The sequence below is a fragment of the Siniperca chuatsi genome, linkage group LG19 (assembly GCF_020085105.1).
Source record: "Siniperca chuatsi isolate FFG_IHB_CAS linkage group LG19, ASM2008510v1, whole genome shotgun sequence".
Lineage (NCBI taxonomy): Eukaryota > Metazoa > Chordata > Actinopteri > Centrarchiformes > Sinipercidae > Siniperca > Siniperca chuatsi.
The window spans coordinates 15971686-15992092 of NC_058060.1; the positions used below are offsets into that span (position 1 = coordinate 15971686).

The following is a 20407-nucleotide window of genomic DNA, read 5'->3' on the forward strand; positions in this document are numbered from 1 at the left end:
TAGCATAAAGACTAATTAAGATGTTAAATCTTGTTTGTTTTATCTGTACACAAACCGAAGTGTAAAAATGACAATTTGTGGTTTTAATGTTTAGTAAGCCAAAGACTGGAAACGGAGGGAAACAATGCTCTGTTCAAAGATAACAAAATACACCTACCAGCACCTCTAAACTTCACTAAACAAAAGCTTAAGTGTTTTATCTCCCAGTAATATCACAAATTGTAATTTTTACACTTTGGTTTTTGTACGGATTAGACAAACAAGATTTAGCATGTTAATTAATGAGCTTTAGAGGTGCTGGTAGGCAGATTTAGTTACAGAGCCAGGCTAGCTGTTTCCCCCTGTTTCCAGTCTTTATGCTAAGCTAAGCTAACCGGCTGCTGGCTTTAGCTTCATGTTTAATGGACAGATATGAGAGTGGCATCAACCTTCTCATATAACTCTGCAAGAAAGCAAATAAGCATACTTCCCAAAATGTCTGAATATTCCTTTAAATCTGATATTTCAATCAATGAAATCCAAAATGAGTCTCTGCACTCCTGCTCACTTTATCTATAGATAGCCTACTTGTTAGTGTAGCATTAACGTGTAAATATTGTTAGGACGTGTTTCTTCCTTGTGATTAATTCCTCATGTTTACATTTGGAGAGTCAGTTGAATGTGCCCCCACGTGTGTCTTGGCTGGTACTACCGAAAGTTGAAATTTGTGGATAAGCTTTTTTAAATGTAATAAGCTGTTCATTGTTTTATTTAAAAGACAAATTTAAGCACCTTAGTGGAGTCTTATGTCTTAGCTCACCCCAGTTACATGTATTTCTTAAACTGCCATGGTAAAAAAGCTAGGACCACATCAGATGCTATTTGATAATGGTACTTTTTCTTCATGTGTCTAACACATGTTTTGTACTTTGATTTGCTGCTTTTGTACAGGGTCCAGTTTGAGACTGCCCTTTTAAATGAAAAGTCTAGAGCTGTTAAATTGTTGAATATATTCTGGCTGTGATAAATCCAAGTTAGCCTTACTGGACAGTTCGGGTCGTAAACAAGCTACAATTTAGACACTTTGAGGAGTTTAATGAGGTAACTGCCAACATTTTATACCCATCTAAGGTTTGATATGGTTATTGGTAGATGGGGCTTCTGATTGTTGATGTAGAGAGGACTAATGGCAGTCTGTCAATGTCACACAAACATAAGGACTGTTGCTCTCTTGTGGCATCTTAGTAAACTGCACTCTGTTAGCAATCCTACACTAAAGAAAGAGAAAAGCCTCCCTTAAGAGTACATTATAATTCATAAGAAAAGGCAAAAAAATTTAAGTATTTTCCCACTTCACTGTTTTGAGAAGCACTAGCCCGAGAGATACTATATACTAAGATATCGTGGTTATAGTTTGTGTATTCGCCTTATACTTGGAGGGATTTGAATGTTTTTGTGTTATGGATGATGGTAGTAGCTGATGGTAAAGGAGGAGGGATAGTAGTTAATACTACTGATTTATGCACTTTGAATTTGATTGCCACACTAGCCCATATTGGGGAACATGTATGCAGATACAAGGTGAAAAATAGGTAGCAGAGATGTGTACTGAAAAAACGATTTTGAAGTTTCAACATTTCCAGGAAAATCAAAATCCAAAGGCATACATTTTACATTTAAATGTACCGTGTGGATATTTATACTCATAAATGATTAACAAAATCTACTAATTGACAACCAATTTCTTTGTATTATTTGTTCAAATTTGATCAGAGTTTGTGGGTAGTAAGTTGCAGAAGTGACCTGACCTGTGTTTTATTTCCTAGAATAACTTATTCACTGTGGTGTGGAGTCAGTGCACCTAAACTGGTGTTTCTGTGTTTCAGTCTGCCTGTTTTGCACTGCGTCACTCTTTAACAAGTATTTGTGACTCCTCCCTAAGGGTGCATACAGTGTTTCTGATTGGTTGGTTCTCCCATCACTACCATAATCAAGAGAAATTACCGATTTGCTCCTATTGAAGGGTCTTAATATGTGAGTTATATTTCATGCCATGAGAAAATGTAAAGGAAGGTGTCAGTTGCCAAACTGAGTAATGATATTAATTATTGTGAGCACTTTATACTCCACTTTTGCTAGCAGGGTTTGAAGGCTGGTACAGTTGCAGTTATTTGAATCAAACCGTTTTGTTTTTTAAAATATTTCTGTGGCATAAGATTATAGGAAATTACAAACATGCAGTCTCTGCCAGAAATGTGTCCTTGGCAGGTGTTCAGTCCTCTGAAACAACTTTTTGTTTAGACTAAAGGGACATCAAAACTGTTTGTTCAGACCCTGCAAAAATAGATCCTACTGTATGTTCCTGCTTGGAATCAGATTGAAATATTATACTAGAATCTACTGAAGTTATGGGCTTCCAAACCAGTGTAGTATTAATCAATTGCTGTTAAAGTAAATCAAACAAACTGCATCATATTCATCATTTTGGAGGTGAATGAACCTGAGCGGATGATCATGTATCAAATGTATCATGTGGTAAATGTTAAAAAAAGTAATGTAAAAACAAAATTATTTGTTTTACCCCACTTTACACACTAAGATAAGATAGAAGAAACAAGATAAAGTTTATTGATCCCACACCAGGGAAGTTCGCTTGTTACAGCAGCTCAAGAGTCAAAAGTAGAGGAAATATATTACATTATGATTATATTACATATATAGTTCATGACACAGCGTTCAGAGGAAGTGTAGAGAGTGACTGTTAGTCTAAATCCACCCTAGAAAGCAGAATTTAAATGTTAATCCTTTGTCTTGGATGAACAAGTCTTCCCTAAATCCAGCTGCAACAAGACAAAACCCATCAAAGTGATGTAATGACACTTAAGACGGTGTAGTCCCTCATTCGTCCAGCAGTGTTCTATCGTAGAAAAGGTTTCAGTCGTAGTCATCTGGACACTCTGACTCAGGCAAAAGTACATTTTTAATTCTGAAAGCCTAAATATTATACTTTGATAACATTGTAAATGGAAATACAAGGCGTGTGTGTTCATAGTTACTTCGTTTCGGCTCCCATCCGGAAGTCATTCTCAATTGTGGGTGTGTCCACAATTGAGAATGACTTCCGGATGGGAGCCGAAACGTCTTGATTCTGAAAACAGTGTCCAGATGACTACGACTGAAACCTTTTCTACGGTAATGACACTTAATCGAGCTGTACATTGAAAATGTATCAAAGAAAGACATTTATGAGCTCTGACATCTCCCAAATACTAAAAAAAAAAATAATATAACAAGTAATTTTTTAAGTGTAGATTTTGTTGTTTAATGTTATAATGTTAAATGGCAGTAAAGCTGAGATTCTAGAAACTCAGAAGGGAAATTTTGCACAGTGTTTAGGAGTCCTATATTCAAGGCAAGTAGGCTTTATGTCTTTTAATTAGCCAAATTCTCCTTTACTAAGGCTAGCAGCCAAAGGCTTGTATTAGATTAGGCAAAGGTGGACCTGTCCTTGTCCTTAAATGAGGGTTTGTCAGTGATTAAGTGGGAGCCTAGACACCACTGTGACACAGTGACTGTGCATTCTGCATTGCACCCAAGGCAAATGTTTGTCACATAATGAAGCATTGAGCATGGCAGTTGGTACAAAGCAGAGTGCTCATGGGATTGCCAAGTTGGGTCTCTACTGGGGCTTGTAGTTTTGGGTTTAGCTGCTAGAGCCGCAGTGTGTATCCAAAAGGATTTATTTGTGTGGCCTTCAGCTTCAAGAAAAGTTTGGGAACATTGCTGTCTTATTTTAGTAGCAATTAAAGTTTCATGATGATATTGGAGAGATAGCATTGTATGTATGTAAGAATTTAAAGAAATGTGTTACTCTTTTGAAGAAGGAAAAAATGTTTTTTTTTAAGATTGGAGGAGCAGCTTTGTTGGGTTTTTTTTTATGGAGCCCCAAAACCGACAAAAGGTTATCAGACGAGTCAAAAATAATATAATACAAAAATAATACATCAATAAATAATATTGTTAGTTCAATTATTAAAATGGAGTGTGAAAAGTAGAGCTGCAACAATTAGTCAAGTAGTCGAAGGTTGATTTAGTCAGACAGAAAATGAATCGCCAACTAATTTGATAATCAATATTTATTCAATCAATAATCAATATTTTCTATTTTTGTTAGTCTTATACAGTAGTAAACTGAATAGCTTTGGGTTTTGGACTGTTGGTCAGACAAAACATGATGATTGAAGATGTCACTTTGGGGGCTGGGAATTTGTGATTGGGCATTTTTTTTTACCACTTTCTGACATTTTAGACAAACGACTAATCGATCAATTGAGAAAATAATCAACAAATGAATCGATAATGAAAATAATCGATGGTTCCAGCCCTAGTAAAAATACATATAAAGGTTTACTTCTTTACTTCTACTCCTTTAACTTCCCAATCAGTTGGTTAAAAAAAGTAGAAAACTACTTTTAGTATTTTAGTTTAGTTTGTTTGAAAAAACACGCATCTACAAAATGTAAAGGATAACACACAGTAATAAAGTCTGAGACTTATTTTCATTGTGGTCTGTGATGAAGACAAAAGACATGCAATTGAGGATGATAAGCATTATTTACTAGCTAAAGCTTATTAGCCTTAGCTAGCTAATGTTGTTTTTGTTATCTTGCATGCTAAAATAATTATATAATAAACTTTATTTATAGCACTTTTTTTAACAAGATTACAAAGTGCTTTACAGGAAAAGGGCAGATAAAACCCCATAACAACAATAAAAACAACAGAGGGATCATAAAAACATAAAAACACCAGGGGATAAAATAAAGTTAAGAAAATATAAAATGACAAAAGTGGGATGATAAAACCCAGCAACATCAAAAAGTCAAGCTAAATGCTTTAGCTACTGTTAGAAGAGTTTATACAGTGATAAGAAGGCATTATAGAGTATATGGATGATTAACATTAAGTGTACTGGCTGGTGTGCTTTTATGATCAAAGTTAGCTTCGGCTAGGTAGCTACCTATCTAGGCTGGTGTTTAGTGTGTTTAGCCACCAGTGTTGTCAGTTAAGCTAGCTAGCCACACAGTCCTCTGGAAAATAATAGCGTTTGGCCTTTTTTACCAGATGATTTGAGGTTAAAGAGAAATTCCTTTTTACTCTCCATTTAAATGTTTAAACTAACAGTATTATTTATTATATGGGTTCAGATCTATTTTTTTTAATCATCTGATAATCTTTCTCTATATTTGGCCAGTTTCTGGGCTCCATAGAAACTAGAACATAAAATTGCAAAACAAGTGTTGTTGGTTATTTTGCATGTGAACGTTTGGTTAGCTGTTCTAATAAATTTGTTTGATGGTGACTTTTCCCCTTTTTGGGCAAAGATATATGTGATAATAACCATGGGCACCGATTCCATAATCAATTCAAAGATGCAGTATCCACATACCCTCTACATTTCCCATACTTACTCATACTGCAGTTGTGTTAAAGAAATCATAATGTGTACTGTTATTTGCTGACTTTATAGTGTAAACACTATGTCTTAGTTAACTCTGGTGTACAGAGACCATGTGTAGGCAGTAGTTGTCAAGTTCTGCTATATTAAAATACTAAAAACCGTACAAGGACAATAGTGTCTAGAGGTGCTAATAACATTAGACTGTATTTTCTGTCTTTTATTGTATTATTGACTAGTGTTTACTGTCTGTAACACAGCAGAGCATAATAAATCATTTCAATATTAAACAGTATAGATATATTATTGCAAATGGAGATGTGTGCTGTGTTTTTGTTTCTGCACAGAAACTGAAATAGTTTTTTTTAACTGTGCCATGTTCCAGTCATTCTGTCTAAAGGTACCTACATTATGACTTTGCTGCCATCTGTTGGGAAATGCACAAAAATATTCCATGATTATCAAGACAGTTTTTGGTGTTAAATACTTCAGTTTTATTCCATACAATGAAAAAAATGTCAACAGGCTACAGATTGTTCACAGTTTTACAATCTCAATCTGATTTAAATCGATGACACACCACATATATAAATATATATATATATATATAAAAAATGTCTTCAATCAATAAAGATTGCCCATGTTAAGCCAGAATCACAGTTAGCTACATCATTAGAACTGCTGTAGCATAGTGTAAAATAAAACAACCCGAACACCAAACACATTAAGCTGATTCCTAACATCTCTACTGATGTTAGATGCCACTGTGACTCTGAGCCCAGCTTGGACTCCTATGAACTACTGGTTAACAAGCACAGATTTCTGTTAACAAGCAGGGACTTGAGGGGGTTTTACATCTTGGTGAGACGCAGGGTGTTGAGGCGGACCCCCAGAATAGTGGCCCCTGAAGCGTACTGGATCTCTCTGAGGATCCCAGTCCATTTCCTCTCTGTCTCATCAAACCTGAGGAGGTAAACAGACTTTGGTCATGAAAGGTAAAACCCACTGAAAAATAAGCAATCAAGCAATCAACAGTGCAGTTGGGCAGCACATACCCTGGGATAGTTTGTATATATTATGAATAACAATTTTGTTGGGTAAATTAACATAACAGAGCAATGGTTAATATGATTTCTAAAGTACTGAAAATGATACTTGCTGTTTTACTTTCTATTAACATGTGGTCCAATGTAACAAAGGGTGACTTTATCTTCATAGATATTATCCATAATCGTAGCTAAAAAGAAGGTACCAGGATCACTATGAATGAATGAATGAATGTGTGAAAGAAAAGAACTGTCTGTTATTATGACCCACCTCCAGATGTCTTTCATCTCTTTGGGAATGATCTCTTCGCTGTCCTCCAAAGGCATCATGGCAAAACCTCCTACAGCATACAGAAAGCCAGCCAAAGACACCAGGTTCAAGGAGCTACGCTCCTGGGGAAACACTACAAAGTCTGACCACCTGAAAAATGTAAATACACACACACACGCACACACACACAAAAAGAGAGAGAAAGAGAGGCACAGTTTAGTAAGATGCAATACACTTCAAGAGGCTTCAAATAGCTCGATTAGGAAATTGATATTACCCCAGCTAAATTTAACCTTTTAAGTTGTCACGTTAATGTTTTTCCCCCAAGAAAAAAACCCATCTTTACAATGAAGTTTGTAATGTGATAAAGTGACGAACAACAAGTAAACTGCAGTTTAACTCACTGAAAGAAATTGGAAAATGCAATAACCCAGTAAACCAAACAATCTCTTCAGTGTGATTTCTTGTTTCTGCAAAGATTTGGAAGTCCCCTGGTGACTTCATGACCTAAGCAGCCATGTAATTTGCACATGCCTCAGGCCAGCTACTGTATGTGGCACCCACATTCACTTATGCAGCCTTATTCACTGCTTTTGAGGAACTCACTTGTTGGTAGCGATGTCATACACCTCCACAGAGTCTGTCAGCCCAGTGTCGGTGACTCCTGCTGCCACATAAATTTTGTCCTTATGAACGGTGGCTCCAAATAAAGAACGAGCAACCTTCATGGGTGCAAGCTCCTTCCATTCAAATCTCTTGGGGTCATATGCACACATCTGCCTTAGACAGCTCCTTTTCACAAGACAGACAAAAAACATAGTGTCTCTGCCATTCTCTAGTGGTCTCTTTAAATTACTTTTATTAAGAAAAACATTAATTTTCCATGTTTTGCTTGATTAAAGAATAAAACCTGTCTTCACACTTGCCGCAGATGGATATTAATGTTTTGATCACACTTAATACTCACTTGTTCTCTCCCTTTCCTCCAATCACATAAATAACATCATTATGGGATATGGTTGCATGTCCATAGACTTGATAAGGAATTGGCTCCGATTCACCCCATTTAAAAGATCTGTAAATGAGAAACCCCATGAAAGGTGTACATTTCTTAGGATTCAGTCCTGTGAACAGCAGTCCATTAAATAATTTCACTAAATTCATCATCCACTCTTAAGATTTGATACATGAACTTGAACTTGTACTCACTGTCTGTCATAGACCAAGACTGAGTCCAGCGTGAGCTCCTGCTCCTTCAATTCCCTCCCTCCCAACACAAAGATGGAGTTCTCAGCCTCGGCCAGCCCAAACAGGAAGCGGGGAGATGGGAGGGGAGGCATCCCCAGCCAATCAGCACCGACCGGGTCATACTGAGGTCACGGAATGGGTGAATGGGTTATGTTTACACCATCTGAAGTATACGTACTGTAGCGCATGCAGTCTGACATAAACACTGCAGGTAGCTGTACTTAGGTTAAACCCCTTAACATGCAATTTCCCCTTTTTATTTCCCCTTATGTAGTTACAAGTGTGAGGTTGGAAAAAAATCACTGAAGCTATATGGCGTTTACACTGAATGAAATATTTAAACCCAAAACTCCCTGATTTGTATGGCTGCGCTATTTCATCAAACAGATATATTTCTAGATGTCATTTTATCCACGTTTTCCCAAAAATTCACCATGTTTGGTATCTTTGTAAACTTTGGGATCATTAGAATGTAAAATAAAGTTTTGTGGGTTTAAACAAAATGTGTCTGTTTCTACTGAGTGGCACAGTAGGTTGTAAAAGTTTTAATGCAAATATAGCATCATTCAGCGGTAGAGGGGTCATATCATGTTTTGCATCACATAAATGTTTATTACTTTCTTAATGGCAGAAGAGCTGCAGGACTTCAAAGAATAAAACTAATCTAAGAATAGGCTGAGCTGAAATCAGTTTCTGTCATTTCAAATTTGTCATCTTCTCTTCTCTCACAACTTTATCTAGCTCCTCTCCTACCTGTAGGAAGTAAGCGCAGAGTGGGTCCTCTTTGTTCTGTTCATCAAAGAATAATCCTCCTGCCACAAAGATCTGGTTCTCCTTGGTGACCAGGCTGACATGGTTCTTGGGAATCTGTGTGGAAAGTGATGCTACAAAGCAGTCGTTCCCTGTGGGATCGTAGGCCACAGCACCTGTGTCGTTCACCATCAGTATCAGGTCCCTGGCAAACATCCCAAATCGCAGGTTGTCATTCAGGATTCCTGGGAGAAGACCCTCTTCTTCCCCTATATCCTCCTCTCCATCTTTCTCTGCATCCTCCTTCTTGCTTTTGCTTTTTTTAACCTCTGGCATTTTCCCAGCGAGAGCATCCCTGACAAGCTGGAGTTTCTGCTGCAACTCAGGATTGGAGGAGATCAGTTTGTGTTTCTCCACTTTTTCCTTCAGGTAATCCTCGTTGACCAGACGCAAACGAACGCAATCCAGCAAACCCGGCAACTCTTTCTCTCTGCTCTCTGTGTCCCGGGACACCCAGTTCATCAAAGCCTCAAACACTGCCTCCTCTGTCTCTACGTTCAGATTGTCGTTTGCTAAAATGGCTGCCAGCTCACTGGGGAGCAGCTGGAGGAAGTCCTCATCTCTGGAGATGAGCTGGAAGCGCTCGCAGGCGTAGTTTCGAGCAGAGACAGCCAACCTGGGACAGTCCAGCATCAGGCCGAGCCTGAAGATAGCCAGGCAGTTGCTGAGGCTCAGGCGCTTTTGTAGGAAAGACACACATACAGTGAAAATTGAAGGGATCTGGTACACATTAGCAACTGCAAAGATGTCCTGGACGTTCTGCTCTGTCACATTGATTTTGCTGGTGTAAAGGTACTTGAGGATCAGCCCCATGACGCCAGGTTCCACATCCTCCAAGACGATCTCTCTCTTTTTGCTCTCCTCCAGGTCTGACAAAAAGATGGAGCGGAAGTACGAGCTGCATGCACACAGGACCAGCCGGTGGCAGGGGAACTCCTTGTCTTTGATCTTCAGCACACAGTCGACCAGCTTGTCGTTCTCCAGCAGGTCATACAGGCCGTCCTGGAGCAACGTCTGCTGGTACATCCTGGGTTCGTCCATGGGGTTTATCGGTAGAGCCATTGTTCCTAGCAAGGGGGAGTTTGAAGAGCCTTTCAGTGGCTTCAAATCAAACAAAAATGGATCTTCTTTATAGCAGAGTAGGTTTAGTTTCTTGCCTGGAAAGAGGATTCAGAGACACAGTCAGTCTGCTATTTGCCCACACCAGCTGTACCCCGGGACGGCCCACTTCCTCAGCTGTCCGGACCCTTCAACTGAGCTCCAACTGGCAGGTTATTTATAGTCTGGGTGCTCAGTGTGGAGCTATGGGCTTCATTCTGGAACATGAAATGTAATATCCACGCTTCAAACCCCACCCCTACCCACTCCCAAGGAACATCCACCGACTCTCAGACAGCTGACACAGTGTTTCATGTGAAATATGTCCAACCTGAGTCACGGGGGGATCTGGAGTAGATGGTGTAAGAGGCTGCCCCCTGGGGTCTCTGTGACTGAGTCATTATAGCAACAGTGTCACTCTGTCAATTTGTTATATTACTACATTTACACAATAATCACACTGTATGGTTGAACGCACACAACCTCAGAACAAAATATTGTAACCTTATTGTGGTTTCCTCCCTACAAGAAACTAAACCTACCTGTGTTTCCGTTTACATTATTTTCTTCAACAGGTGCTATTATGGAACGCAAACGTTATCTTATCTTGGGTTGATTTCACTGTAAGAGAGGATATTTAATGGCTGGTAAAGCATTAAACTGGTATTCTCCACTGCTCCCTTAACATTTTGATGTGATGAAATTGCATCATTCAAACAGCTATTATAAAATGACCTTCAGGGAATGTTACTACTGAAAAAACTTTTCTAATTCAGGCTCTGAATTTAAGGATACATCTGGTGATATTTTTCTTATTGTCAACAAATCCCATTTAAAGACCAAAATCAACAATGAATTGTCGAATTGAAAGTGTTGTGTTGGCAAAGCCTGATATATCTCATTCCTTTGTGCCAAAGACCTTCCATCGTTGTCCAAAAACACATCAATGAGCCACACTATTGCACTGGGTGACATGATTGAACATGGGCACTGTAGTTGATTTTGTTTATTTCGTAAATCCCACATACACCGTTCTGCTGCTGTACTCCCCAGCACACCGATTGTGTATTCATCCTTGGTTTAAAATAGCCCCCAATAAAGACACAATTTACTTCTGTTTTGGTCATGTTTGTTAAAAACTACAGCGCCAGGCTGTTTTAGCTGAGTGCCACAGACAGAAAGGGAAGGGAAGTAGGAAAGTACTGAGAGACAGACTAACACATTGTTTGTTTTGGTGTTTTCATGATATTTGTTGACAATGACAAATATATAGAATAACACCAGCCTTGAAATTTAGATATAGTTAGATATGGTCTTAGATATGTTAGGTATGTATATTATGCAAAAGTAAATAAAGTATAATTAAAATAAATACATTTAATTATATTAACTTGACTAACTTAGATTTAATTACATATACAATGTTAATTACATCAACTGAATTTAATAAAATTAACAAATTAACTAGTTAATTAAATTACATTTAACTAACTCATAATTTGAATTACATAAACTATTTTTTTAATTGAATTAACGCAATTTAATTAACTCTACACTAACACTAATATACACCAACTCAAATAAATTAAATTAAATTAACTCAATTAAATAAAATGTAATTACATAAAAGTGATGTACACATTAATGCATCAATAATGCTAATCAAATAATGTAAAATACATTATTCTGAAATGTGCCATTCTTCATGAGTACTTTACTTTTGGTATTTAGTACTAGTATATTTTGATGCTAATACTTTTACTTGTAACAGGCTATTTCTACACTGTGGTACTGCAACTTGTACTTAAGTAAAAGATCTGAGTACTTCCTCCACCACCTATTACATTAATGAACTCTAAAAAGCCTTTCAGTAGACCATGTGGAACTCTTAAAACCAAATGAGTTTTGATTCAATTCATTTTTATTTATATAGAGTCAGTTCATAACAGAACTTATCTCATTGAACTTTTCATAGAGCAGATCTAAGTACTCTCTCAATAATGTTTTGGTGAAAACAACCTTGTTTTTTATGTGCTTCATAGACATAACAGTAGTCATACTATTTTTATCACGCTGTTCAGGTCCAGGTAGTGATTCACCACAGGTGTGACCAGAGCTGGGACAGCGTTAAAAGTGTTTCCAGTGGAGGCATCAAACAGGAATTAAGTTGCTAAGTGCTGATGTAACGCTACAGAAATACCTCACAACCCTAATGACAAGACTCAACACTGACTCATGGACTGTAAAACCCCCCTTCTCTCATTCATATTCAAACGGAGAAAGGAAACTATCCATAAAGACACAAAAAGTTGAACAAATCTGTGCAGTTTATTTTCTGCACTGACAAAGGCATCCCTACAGTGTTGTTACACCGAATATTTTTTATTGTTATTAATTTTCAGTGGCTAATGGACCGTATACAGGTGTACTGTACATTATACTGTATATTACATCATATTTGAGTTTTTCACTAAGCTATATTTCTTCCCTCTTAAACACAGTTAAACGATGGTTAATTTATTTACAGTTAATGCTGTTTTCTACATCAGCGGAAGGCGAGCATCTGTTCACAATTCATGTTATAAAATCTGGACAGGCGATAATACTGTTGGCTGTATATCCTATATCCATCACTATTAGCATAAAATATCTACTCGGCTTTTTCCTTGCTGGGATCTGCGACTGGCTGAGCAGCAGCGGGTGCAGCTGCAGCGCTGGTTGGGCCGGTGGCGGCGTTTGGAGGGGGAGCGGGAGGAAGAGGGTCGGGATCATCGATGAGGGCCTGCCTCCTCTCTCTCTCCTTAATCACTTGAACCAGGCAGTAGGTCACAAACATGACGATGATGGTGGTTACAGGGAAACCTGGGAAGGTAAGAAAAACGTAATTGTTAATAATTTAGTCATAAAATGTAACTCTTCAGAAATAGAAAAAAACAAAATCACCTTTGAGAAGCAGCCGTTTGGCGACCAACTTGGCAAAGTCCAAACTTTTCAAGGCCAGGATGTTGTACAACACAATGCTCCAGAAGTTGAAAGTATTGAAGATGGCTCTGATCCGGCGGGACGTGGCTTCCGACATTGCCATCTGTAAATAAAACATAATTAATATACAAAATTCTTTTTGTGTCAGTATCCTAACTGAAACGTAAAGGCAACCTCTGCTAACAAACCTCAAAAGAAGCAAAAGGCTCCATGGAGAAGAGCTTGGCGGTCCACAGCTCGAAGTTGAGGCCGAAACAGTTAAAGAAAGCCCAGACCAGCACCACCTCGCAGGGTCCCAGCCAGAGGATGGTGACGCCGAAGGTGCACAGCGTAGCCACCAGCTCCTCCACCACATTGTCGTGTTTTCCACCCAGGTAATTGTACACATACCTGTGGATAATCGGACAGCATCAGAACCTCTAAATCTGTAAAGATGAGTAAGATTTGAATTTAATGTACTGATCTTTCTGAGACGCTCACTTGCACAGCCACTCGTTGATCCCTCTGTCAAAATGGCTATGAAAGGAGAAAAGAAAACAATACAGGATTAGTTTTAGAGATCTGTAATGATCCAAATGTGATCAAGCTGTGTAAACTCAACTCACGTTTCAGCAAACACGTAGAGCATAGTGATGCATTTTGGTGGCTTGGGAGGGTCCAGATGATCCAGTCTGGACACTGTGTTGATGACTCCAAACATGACAGCTGCTTTTACCCAGTCATACACCAGGTTAAAGTAAGCTAGGCCCACTGGAAACAATGCAATCACATTACTTATGCAGTCACTTCATTGCCATTTTAATTAATTTAACATACAGTATAACTACAACAGGAATAAATATAGGCACATAATATGTAAGTGAGCCACATGGTGAAATTGTTTTTTTTTCTCTCATCCTAAAGGTTTCTTCAAAGAAACCCTTTCAACTGCTCTAGTTAACACGCCACAGCATTAAAAAAATATATATATCAGTCAGTTAAATGTATTTCGGGGAGGTGGCACAGACCTAGAGCCCAGTCCGAGAGGTGCTTCAGCAGCTTCATGTCAGTGGGGATGGTGAGGATGTACATGAAATGGAAGAGGACGTCCACTACAACGATGACTCCCAGGTGAATCAGGCCCTGCAGGCTGATATTCCAAATCTCCCACTCTTTCCTGGTCAGGTCTGACCTGTTGGCCTGCAGGGGGCAGCAGACACGCGTCACAAAGCCAGAGACCTGGCTTAAGGCTAATGAGTGTATCCTTTACATGAACACAGCAGTAAGCATTTTTTTTTTCATTAATGTATTGTCATATTCTTTCTATATTGTCTCCTTTAGTGTATTGTTAGATGATTTCCAGATCCCAAAGACAATATTCACCCTTTGTGACAGTTGTTCCCTGTGGTCATCCTCACAAAATTATATTTATGTTTTCAGCTTATTTTCTGTGAATTACTGGATGATTTGACCTCTTCAGGCCTCTAAAAATATTTAAATAAAACAGGGAAAAGAGTGACTCTTTGGTTGGCCTGGTCATAACCCACAGACACGCAACCAGTGAGCATGGCTCACAAGCAGATATTGCTTCATTTTAAAGGGGTAATAAACCAAAAAGGTTGGGAACCACTGCTCTATGAATACAAGACCATCTAGGGCACTAAATTAACAAAGTCCAACTATGCCCGAGCTGCTGGATGACTGGGAATAAAAACCTGATTTAACTTACTTGAACATAAAACTTATCAAAGGTCATGATGGGCCCGAAATAGAAGAAGGGGAGGTAGAAATTGTACTTGAGCAGCTCCAGGATGTTGTAGTTTCCATCTTTCCTCTCGCAGTTCTCCAGAGCAAAGCTCATACAGCGCATTATAGTAAACCCACAACCTCCATAGAAGAGAACATGGCGCAGCTCAAAGTCCCCCTCCACAAAACCTGCCTACATGGGATAGAAACAGGGAAAATGAGTTGAGGGACATTTGGACACTTTGACGACAAATTTCTTCTTGCATCAGGAAACAATCCCATGAATATTCATAACTTCTGTAATGTAACTTCTGTGTCCGCAGTTTACCTGCCAGGACACGAAGGGTTTACACTTGAATGTAGCGAGGGTGCAAAGACCAGTGACAAAGCAAAGCCAGCGGATTTTCACTAAGGAGATGCTGTAGAGCAGGATACAGTGGGACAGGATGAGGGTGACGTAGGTCCACCCCATAATGGTCCACACAGCCAGCAGCCCATACACCATGTACACCAAGGACCTGTACTGTGGGAGAGACACCACACGACCAAGTCACATCTCAAAGCAATGACAAAGTAAGGCAGTGGTGTAAAGTAACTAAGTACATTTACTCAAGTACTGTACTTAAGTACAAATTTGACGTACTTGTACTTTACTTGAGTATTTCTATTTTATGCTACACTTCTACTCCACTACATTTCAGAGGGAAATATTGTACCTTTTACACCACCACATTTATCTGACAGCTATAGTTATTAGTTACTTTTCAGATCAAGATTTTATACGTCAAACATATGAGCAGTTTATAAAATATGCATTGTTATAGATGAAACTACCCAACAGTATATACAGTTGTTAAAATGAACTCTACCGTGACAACATTCAGATGCTGCTTGGACGGTTATTGAATCAGGAATAAAGATTTAGATTTGTGAGTTGTAAATAAAAAATACTCCACAATGCTGCTGATAATAACATTGATTTACAGTCAATTGATAACAAAGAAGCACTTTTTTACTCTGCCATACTGCTAGCAAATCTCCACTTGGAGGGTTAATTATCATGAAAACTTCTCTTTGTGTTTTAGCATCAACTAAACAAATATTTTAAAATCCACACTTAAGGACAGACTTTCACCATGAGACTCTGCTGACACATGACATGTGGTCCAGTGTTGTTAACCAAACCAAACTGACAAGTGATCTTGCTAAATATAGAGCTCCATTTCTATTCGTTGTCTCTTTCATTCTTCATCTACAGTCATCCCTCCATCAGTCTTTTTCTCTCCACCTGGTCCCATTCATCAGCTGCTGTTTAGTTAACGATATAAAAAGCTACTGTGCAATGTTGTCAAAAATAAATAGTGACAAAGCGGTTTTCAAATGTCAAGTGTTCATAATAACACAACACAGTGAGATATGAACCTGACTGTTTCTTCTGCCTCATTTCATAGTGCCTCAATGTTTTGCTCAGATCGTTAAACTTGCAGCAGCTCAATCAGTTAATCAATGAATCAGTCAGTAGAAGCACCTGTGGCGCCAGCATGGAGCAGATCTTAGCGAACAGCACATGACCAGAGAGAGCAAACAGGATGTGCACTCTGAAGGTGGAAAACCACATCATCCACTCAAAATCAGCCGTATCCTGTAGAACAGTGAGCAGAAAAATAAAAAGCAGAAACATTTTTACATCAATAACAAATGGCTTATGATAACCTATGAATGTTCTCTCACCATTTTCCTCCCAAAGTAGTACCATCCTGGCTTCACACTGGTTTTGAACGTCTTTCTGTTTGCACTGGCTGGAAAGAGTAAAGGTGAAAAAAGACAATTAATGAAAAATTGCAACACAACAAGAAACTAAATTTAGCATATGATGATATCTCATATCAGCACACATACATGTACATTTTCTGTCACTTGATATAATATTTTCTTTTATTATTATTTTTCTTGTCCTTGCAGATGTGAAACTTTTGTTACAAGTGAAACTCACAATATGCAGGGCCAACACAGGACCTATTTTCCTTCTCTGCTCTGTGGTATTAATACTGACACCTGATCTCCTGTGCGTGGTCTGCATAGCTTCCACTCTTCACCCTCACACAGTGACACTGCCCCATATGTATACAGCACATTGTGTTGTCTGTATGTGACTGCACTTTGAGGCTAAAGTTATAACTCATGCCTCAGCATCAGGTTCACAGTCCAGCCTCATTTTTGGGTAAACTAATGCACTGATTTCTTTAAAAATATAACATTTGAGAGGTTAAGTTAATACATGGTTTTGTGTTTGCACATCTGCATCAGAGTATGTGTGTAAATGTGGAAAGTAACTAATTAGTTGTTGTATTTAAGCAGCCTTTTCTAATGTACCTATACATCATTAAATTTACTTTTTCTGTTACATAATCTGGTCACCATTTTGGCTTTTTCATGATGACAATTTACTACATAGAATCTGATCAATACACCATATATCGGAGGTATTGTTCATGCTGGCTCACTGTCACAATGTCATGACTTACTGGGACAAGTGAATAGAACAGAGCCATAGTTAACGTTATTAGTCACACCTGTGCTTTTCCTGCTATAACAGGTCAAAAATGTCCTATTTTGTGCATTTTTGAGGGTACTATACAGCACAAGTTAAACACTCAGATAAATATGGTGGACTGTAAATATATTAAATGTAATCAATTATCAAAATAGTTGAAAGTGAATTTTCTGTTGATCAACTTTTCGATTAAGCAACTAATCGTTTCAGCTCTACTTCGCTTGATTGGTATCTCCCTTGCGCTAGTTTTGTTGCACCTGTTAGAGAGGGACGATTTACAGATTTATCATCTTTATTAGTACACAAACTCCATGTTTATTAGTACACAGAGTCTGATTACGTAGCTCTGCCCAACTTCAACCTGAGCAGAGGTCTAATCAGCCAGAATCATTGAAAACACAGGTGTGCAGGACCTTTAAGAACCAAATTTAAGGGAAGCTTTTCAAAACATTGTCCTATGTTTATGTTAAAAAAACATTATAATACATATAAGATTATTAGATTTTTTAAAACTCTCATTTCAATATTGGTATTGGCCCTAAAAAAATCCAGTATCAGTTATTGCCAACAAATTCCACGAAAAGACCAAAACCAACAAATTAGTCCGTCACTAAAAACCTTTCGACTTCTGCAGCCTGTTTGTGGCACCGGCCTAAAGTCCATTCGCTCCTATTGAAGACATCACTTTATATAAATAAAATGGGTCACAAAAACATATTTTCATTTTCTAAAAAAGGGTCAGTAATTTCCTAAAACAGCTGGGCACTGTAGTTTTCAGCAAACATTACTCAAACAGGAGGAAATGGTGTATTTGTTGGGGACTATTATATGCTGAGTATTAAGACACATTTGGTGCTTGTGTACATGTCAGACTGTGTCAGAGTTATATTTATTAGCAGAGAATTAACTGTACTTCACAAGCATGATATTCTAGTACTCTTCCCTTTGCGTGTGTGTGTGCTTTCTCATACTCACAACTGGACACCTCAAAGATCCAGCTGCCAGCCCAGAACATGGCCAGACACAGCACCGTGTTGTAGAAATAGAGCTCATATTTGGGAAGAGCAGCTTTGATCCCCATGGTGACACAGACAGGAGGAGCTCTGGGGGCTCCTGAACACACAACACCAGACCAGTCAACACTTTATCTGTACAGGTTTTACCACTGAAATGGCATTACAGCACGTCAGGGCTTCTTGATCTCGCCTACAAATAAGAAACATATCCTAACGGTTCACACAGTGGTCATCACCTCCACACCCTGATCATGTCTCTCATTCTGATCACACTCTTTTCTGTACAACAGGAGGGAGGACACATTATGCATGATATAACACACTGTACAGTTTTAATGCTTTTGTTACCAAAGAAGGTATCACTGCCAAAAACTTGTTTTACTAAAGGTTTTTTTTAGATTGTTTTTAGTGGTGGAAGAAATACTGATATATTAAACATGAATAAAAGTAGCAACACGTTAATGTAAAAAAACTCTGTTACAAGTAAAAGTCCTGCATTAAAATGTTTACTTAAGTAGAAGCACAAATGGATTTAGCAGTAAAATCCAGTTTAAATATCAGAATTAAAAGTACTCATTTGGCAGCAGAGGTTATATTATTTGATTCTTATTACTGCTGTATTAATGTATAAGCAACAAATTCATGTTGGTCGAAGTGGAGCTCATTTTTATACTGTTGGTTCATCATAGGTTTTCTATGTAAAAATCTTTATCTGCAAAGGTACTAGTAACTATATATGTCAAATAACTCTAGAAGAGTAAAAAGTACAATATTTCAAATATGATATGAAGTGGAGTAGAAGGATAAAGTGAGTTCTTTTTGTTGTTGACAGTGTTGACACTTGCAAATTTCTTCAGATACATATTTTGTGGTTGGTCTCAATTTTTAAGTCTTCCCTCTTATTGTTAACCCAGGTTATGTTACAACTTACCCCGGTAGTGGGGCAGGTTGTAACAATGGAACTCCTTGTATTTGACATCAATTAATTAATTCTGTGATATAGGTGAAGTTGAAAACATTGCTATTCGTAGTAGACAAATAAGGGTACTCTGTGCCAAAATTTGAGAGCTCTGACACAAAAATTCTGCGAGTTATAGGTGCCGAGACAATTTTTTTTTAAAACCATTCCCGGTCTCCTACCTTGTGCGTCTGTATGAGACACCAAAGGGTGTGACAAAACGTTGGTATTTGACTACATGGGAATGAGAACTGGGTGCTCCAGTGTATTTTTGTATACTGCTTCATACAACTATTATATAAGTTATATTAGCCTATACAATACTACATGGCTTTATTTTGATGTCTCTTCTGTAACATGCGGCTGTCAGATTATTGTTTTAAGTCCTAAAAGCCAACATCAGTCAGGACTTTTATCTGCCTGAATGCTTGAGATTATCAAGTAAAAAGAACAGTGGAGGACAGGTTTCCACTGATGAGACGTAACAAAGTGCAGCTGCCTGCTATTTTTAACCAAACAACTTCTCTCCAGTGAAGTTATTCATCAGTTCTAGTGCGTCAAAACAACGCTGTATTGATTTGTAATGCGGAAACTAAAATCCAAAAATCCAAATAGTCTTTCAGGTCCACAGATGACAGCACCCGCACTTGTTTTTTTGAGCTATATTAAAATCTCTCTCTGTTTTCTCTTCACTGTGCCTGAGTGAGATGCCTGTTGTTGAAATGTCACACAGTCATGCACTTCAGTTTGTCCTCCGCAGCACCTGTTGGGATACTGACCTTGAAGCAGCAGCTGCGGCCCGAAGAAAGTTGCAATAAAAACGCAGATTTCGATTTGTTCAAAGGGGGGAAAACGCAGATTAAAATGTCATATTACAAAAAAAAAAAAAACATGTAAGAAAATGTAAACTTTTACATGTGCGGTGCATCTACAGGGCGCAGGATGGGCTGCGGGTCCCTCTGACTCCCTGAGAGGGAAGTGCCGCCGGGTAAAGGTGACATGATGTATTTATACTTTGACCACTGACACAGAGGGGGCGGAACATGAGTACAAAATCAGTACAACATTGAAAACATTAGGAGTCTATGAGGGTCTTTTATCTTTGCGTGCTTTTTCTTACCCTACCACCTACTTCCGCAAATGATGCTGTAAAGCGACCTAATCCCACTTCCTGCAGTTATAGGTCATTAGGGTAAATCACATTTAGCACCAAACTGCATTATTATATGCAAAAGAGCATGAATTACCATGAAAATGTACTT

General features: G+C 38.3%; 2 protein-coding genes across 2 annotated transcripts; both read right to left on the reverse strand.

Moving 5' to 3' along the window:
• Positions 1-375: 375 nt before the first annotated feature.
• klhl40b (kelch-like family member 40b) lies at positions 376-11076 on the reverse strand. The gene is made up of 6 exons (XM_044175787.1): positions 8756-11076; positions 7964-8124; positions 7722-7829; positions 7361-7546; positions 6755-6904; positions 376-6400 (listed from the first exon to the last, which is right to left on the reverse strand). Exons 1-6 carry the CDS (start codon positions 9872-9874, stop codon positions 6289-6291), a joined length of 1836 nt encoding a protein of 611 aa, XP_044031722.1. The 5' UTR covers positions 9875-11076; the 3' UTR covers positions 376-6288.
• Positions 11077-12219: 1143 nt separating this feature from the next.
• hhatlb (hedgehog acyltransferase like, b) lies at positions 12220-20121 on the reverse strand. The gene is made up of 13 exons (XM_044175792.1): positions 20061-20121; positions 19925-19937; positions 18147-18284; positions 16349-16416; positions 16146-16259; positions 14946-15140; positions 14601-14810; positions 13900-14071; positions 13498-13642; positions 13373-13408; positions 13081-13282; positions 12854-12995; positions 12220-12772 (listed from the first exon to the last, which is right to left on the reverse strand). The coding sequence occupies exons 3-13, from the start codon at positions 18250-18252 to the stop codon at positions 12561-12563; spliced, it is 1602 nt and encodes a 533-aa protein (XP_044031727.1). The 5' UTR covers positions 18253-18284; positions 19925-19937; positions 20061-20121; the 3' UTR covers positions 12220-12560.
• Between the last annotated feature and the right edge of the window lie 286 nt (positions 20122-20407).

Coding starts and splice junctions, on each gene's coding strand:
- klhl40b (XM_044175787.1), bottom strand. CDS start 9,874: ATGGCTCTACCGATAAACCCCATGGACGAACCCAGGATGTACCAGCAG. Junction 7,547..7,721: donor GGAGGAAAGGGAGAGAACAA/GTGAGTATTAAG, acceptor TCTTGTGAAAAG/GAGCTGTCTAAGGCAGATGT. Junction 6,401..6,754: donor GAGATGAAAGACATCTGGAG/GTGGGTCATAAT, acceptor TTACCTCCTCAG/GTTTGATGAGACAGAGAGGA.
- hhatlb (XM_044175792.1), bottom strand. CDS start 18,252: ATGGGGATCAAAGCTGCTCTTCCCAAATATGAGCTCTATTTCTACAAC. Junction 14,072..14,600: donor TTGATAAGTTTTATGTTCAA/GTAAGTTAAATC, acceptor TGCCCCCTGCAG/GCCAACAGGTCAGACCTGAC. Junction 13,409..13,497: donor CTCTACGTGTTTGCTGAAAC/GTGAGTTGAGTT, acceptor CTCCTTTCATAG/CCATTTTGACAGAGGGATCA.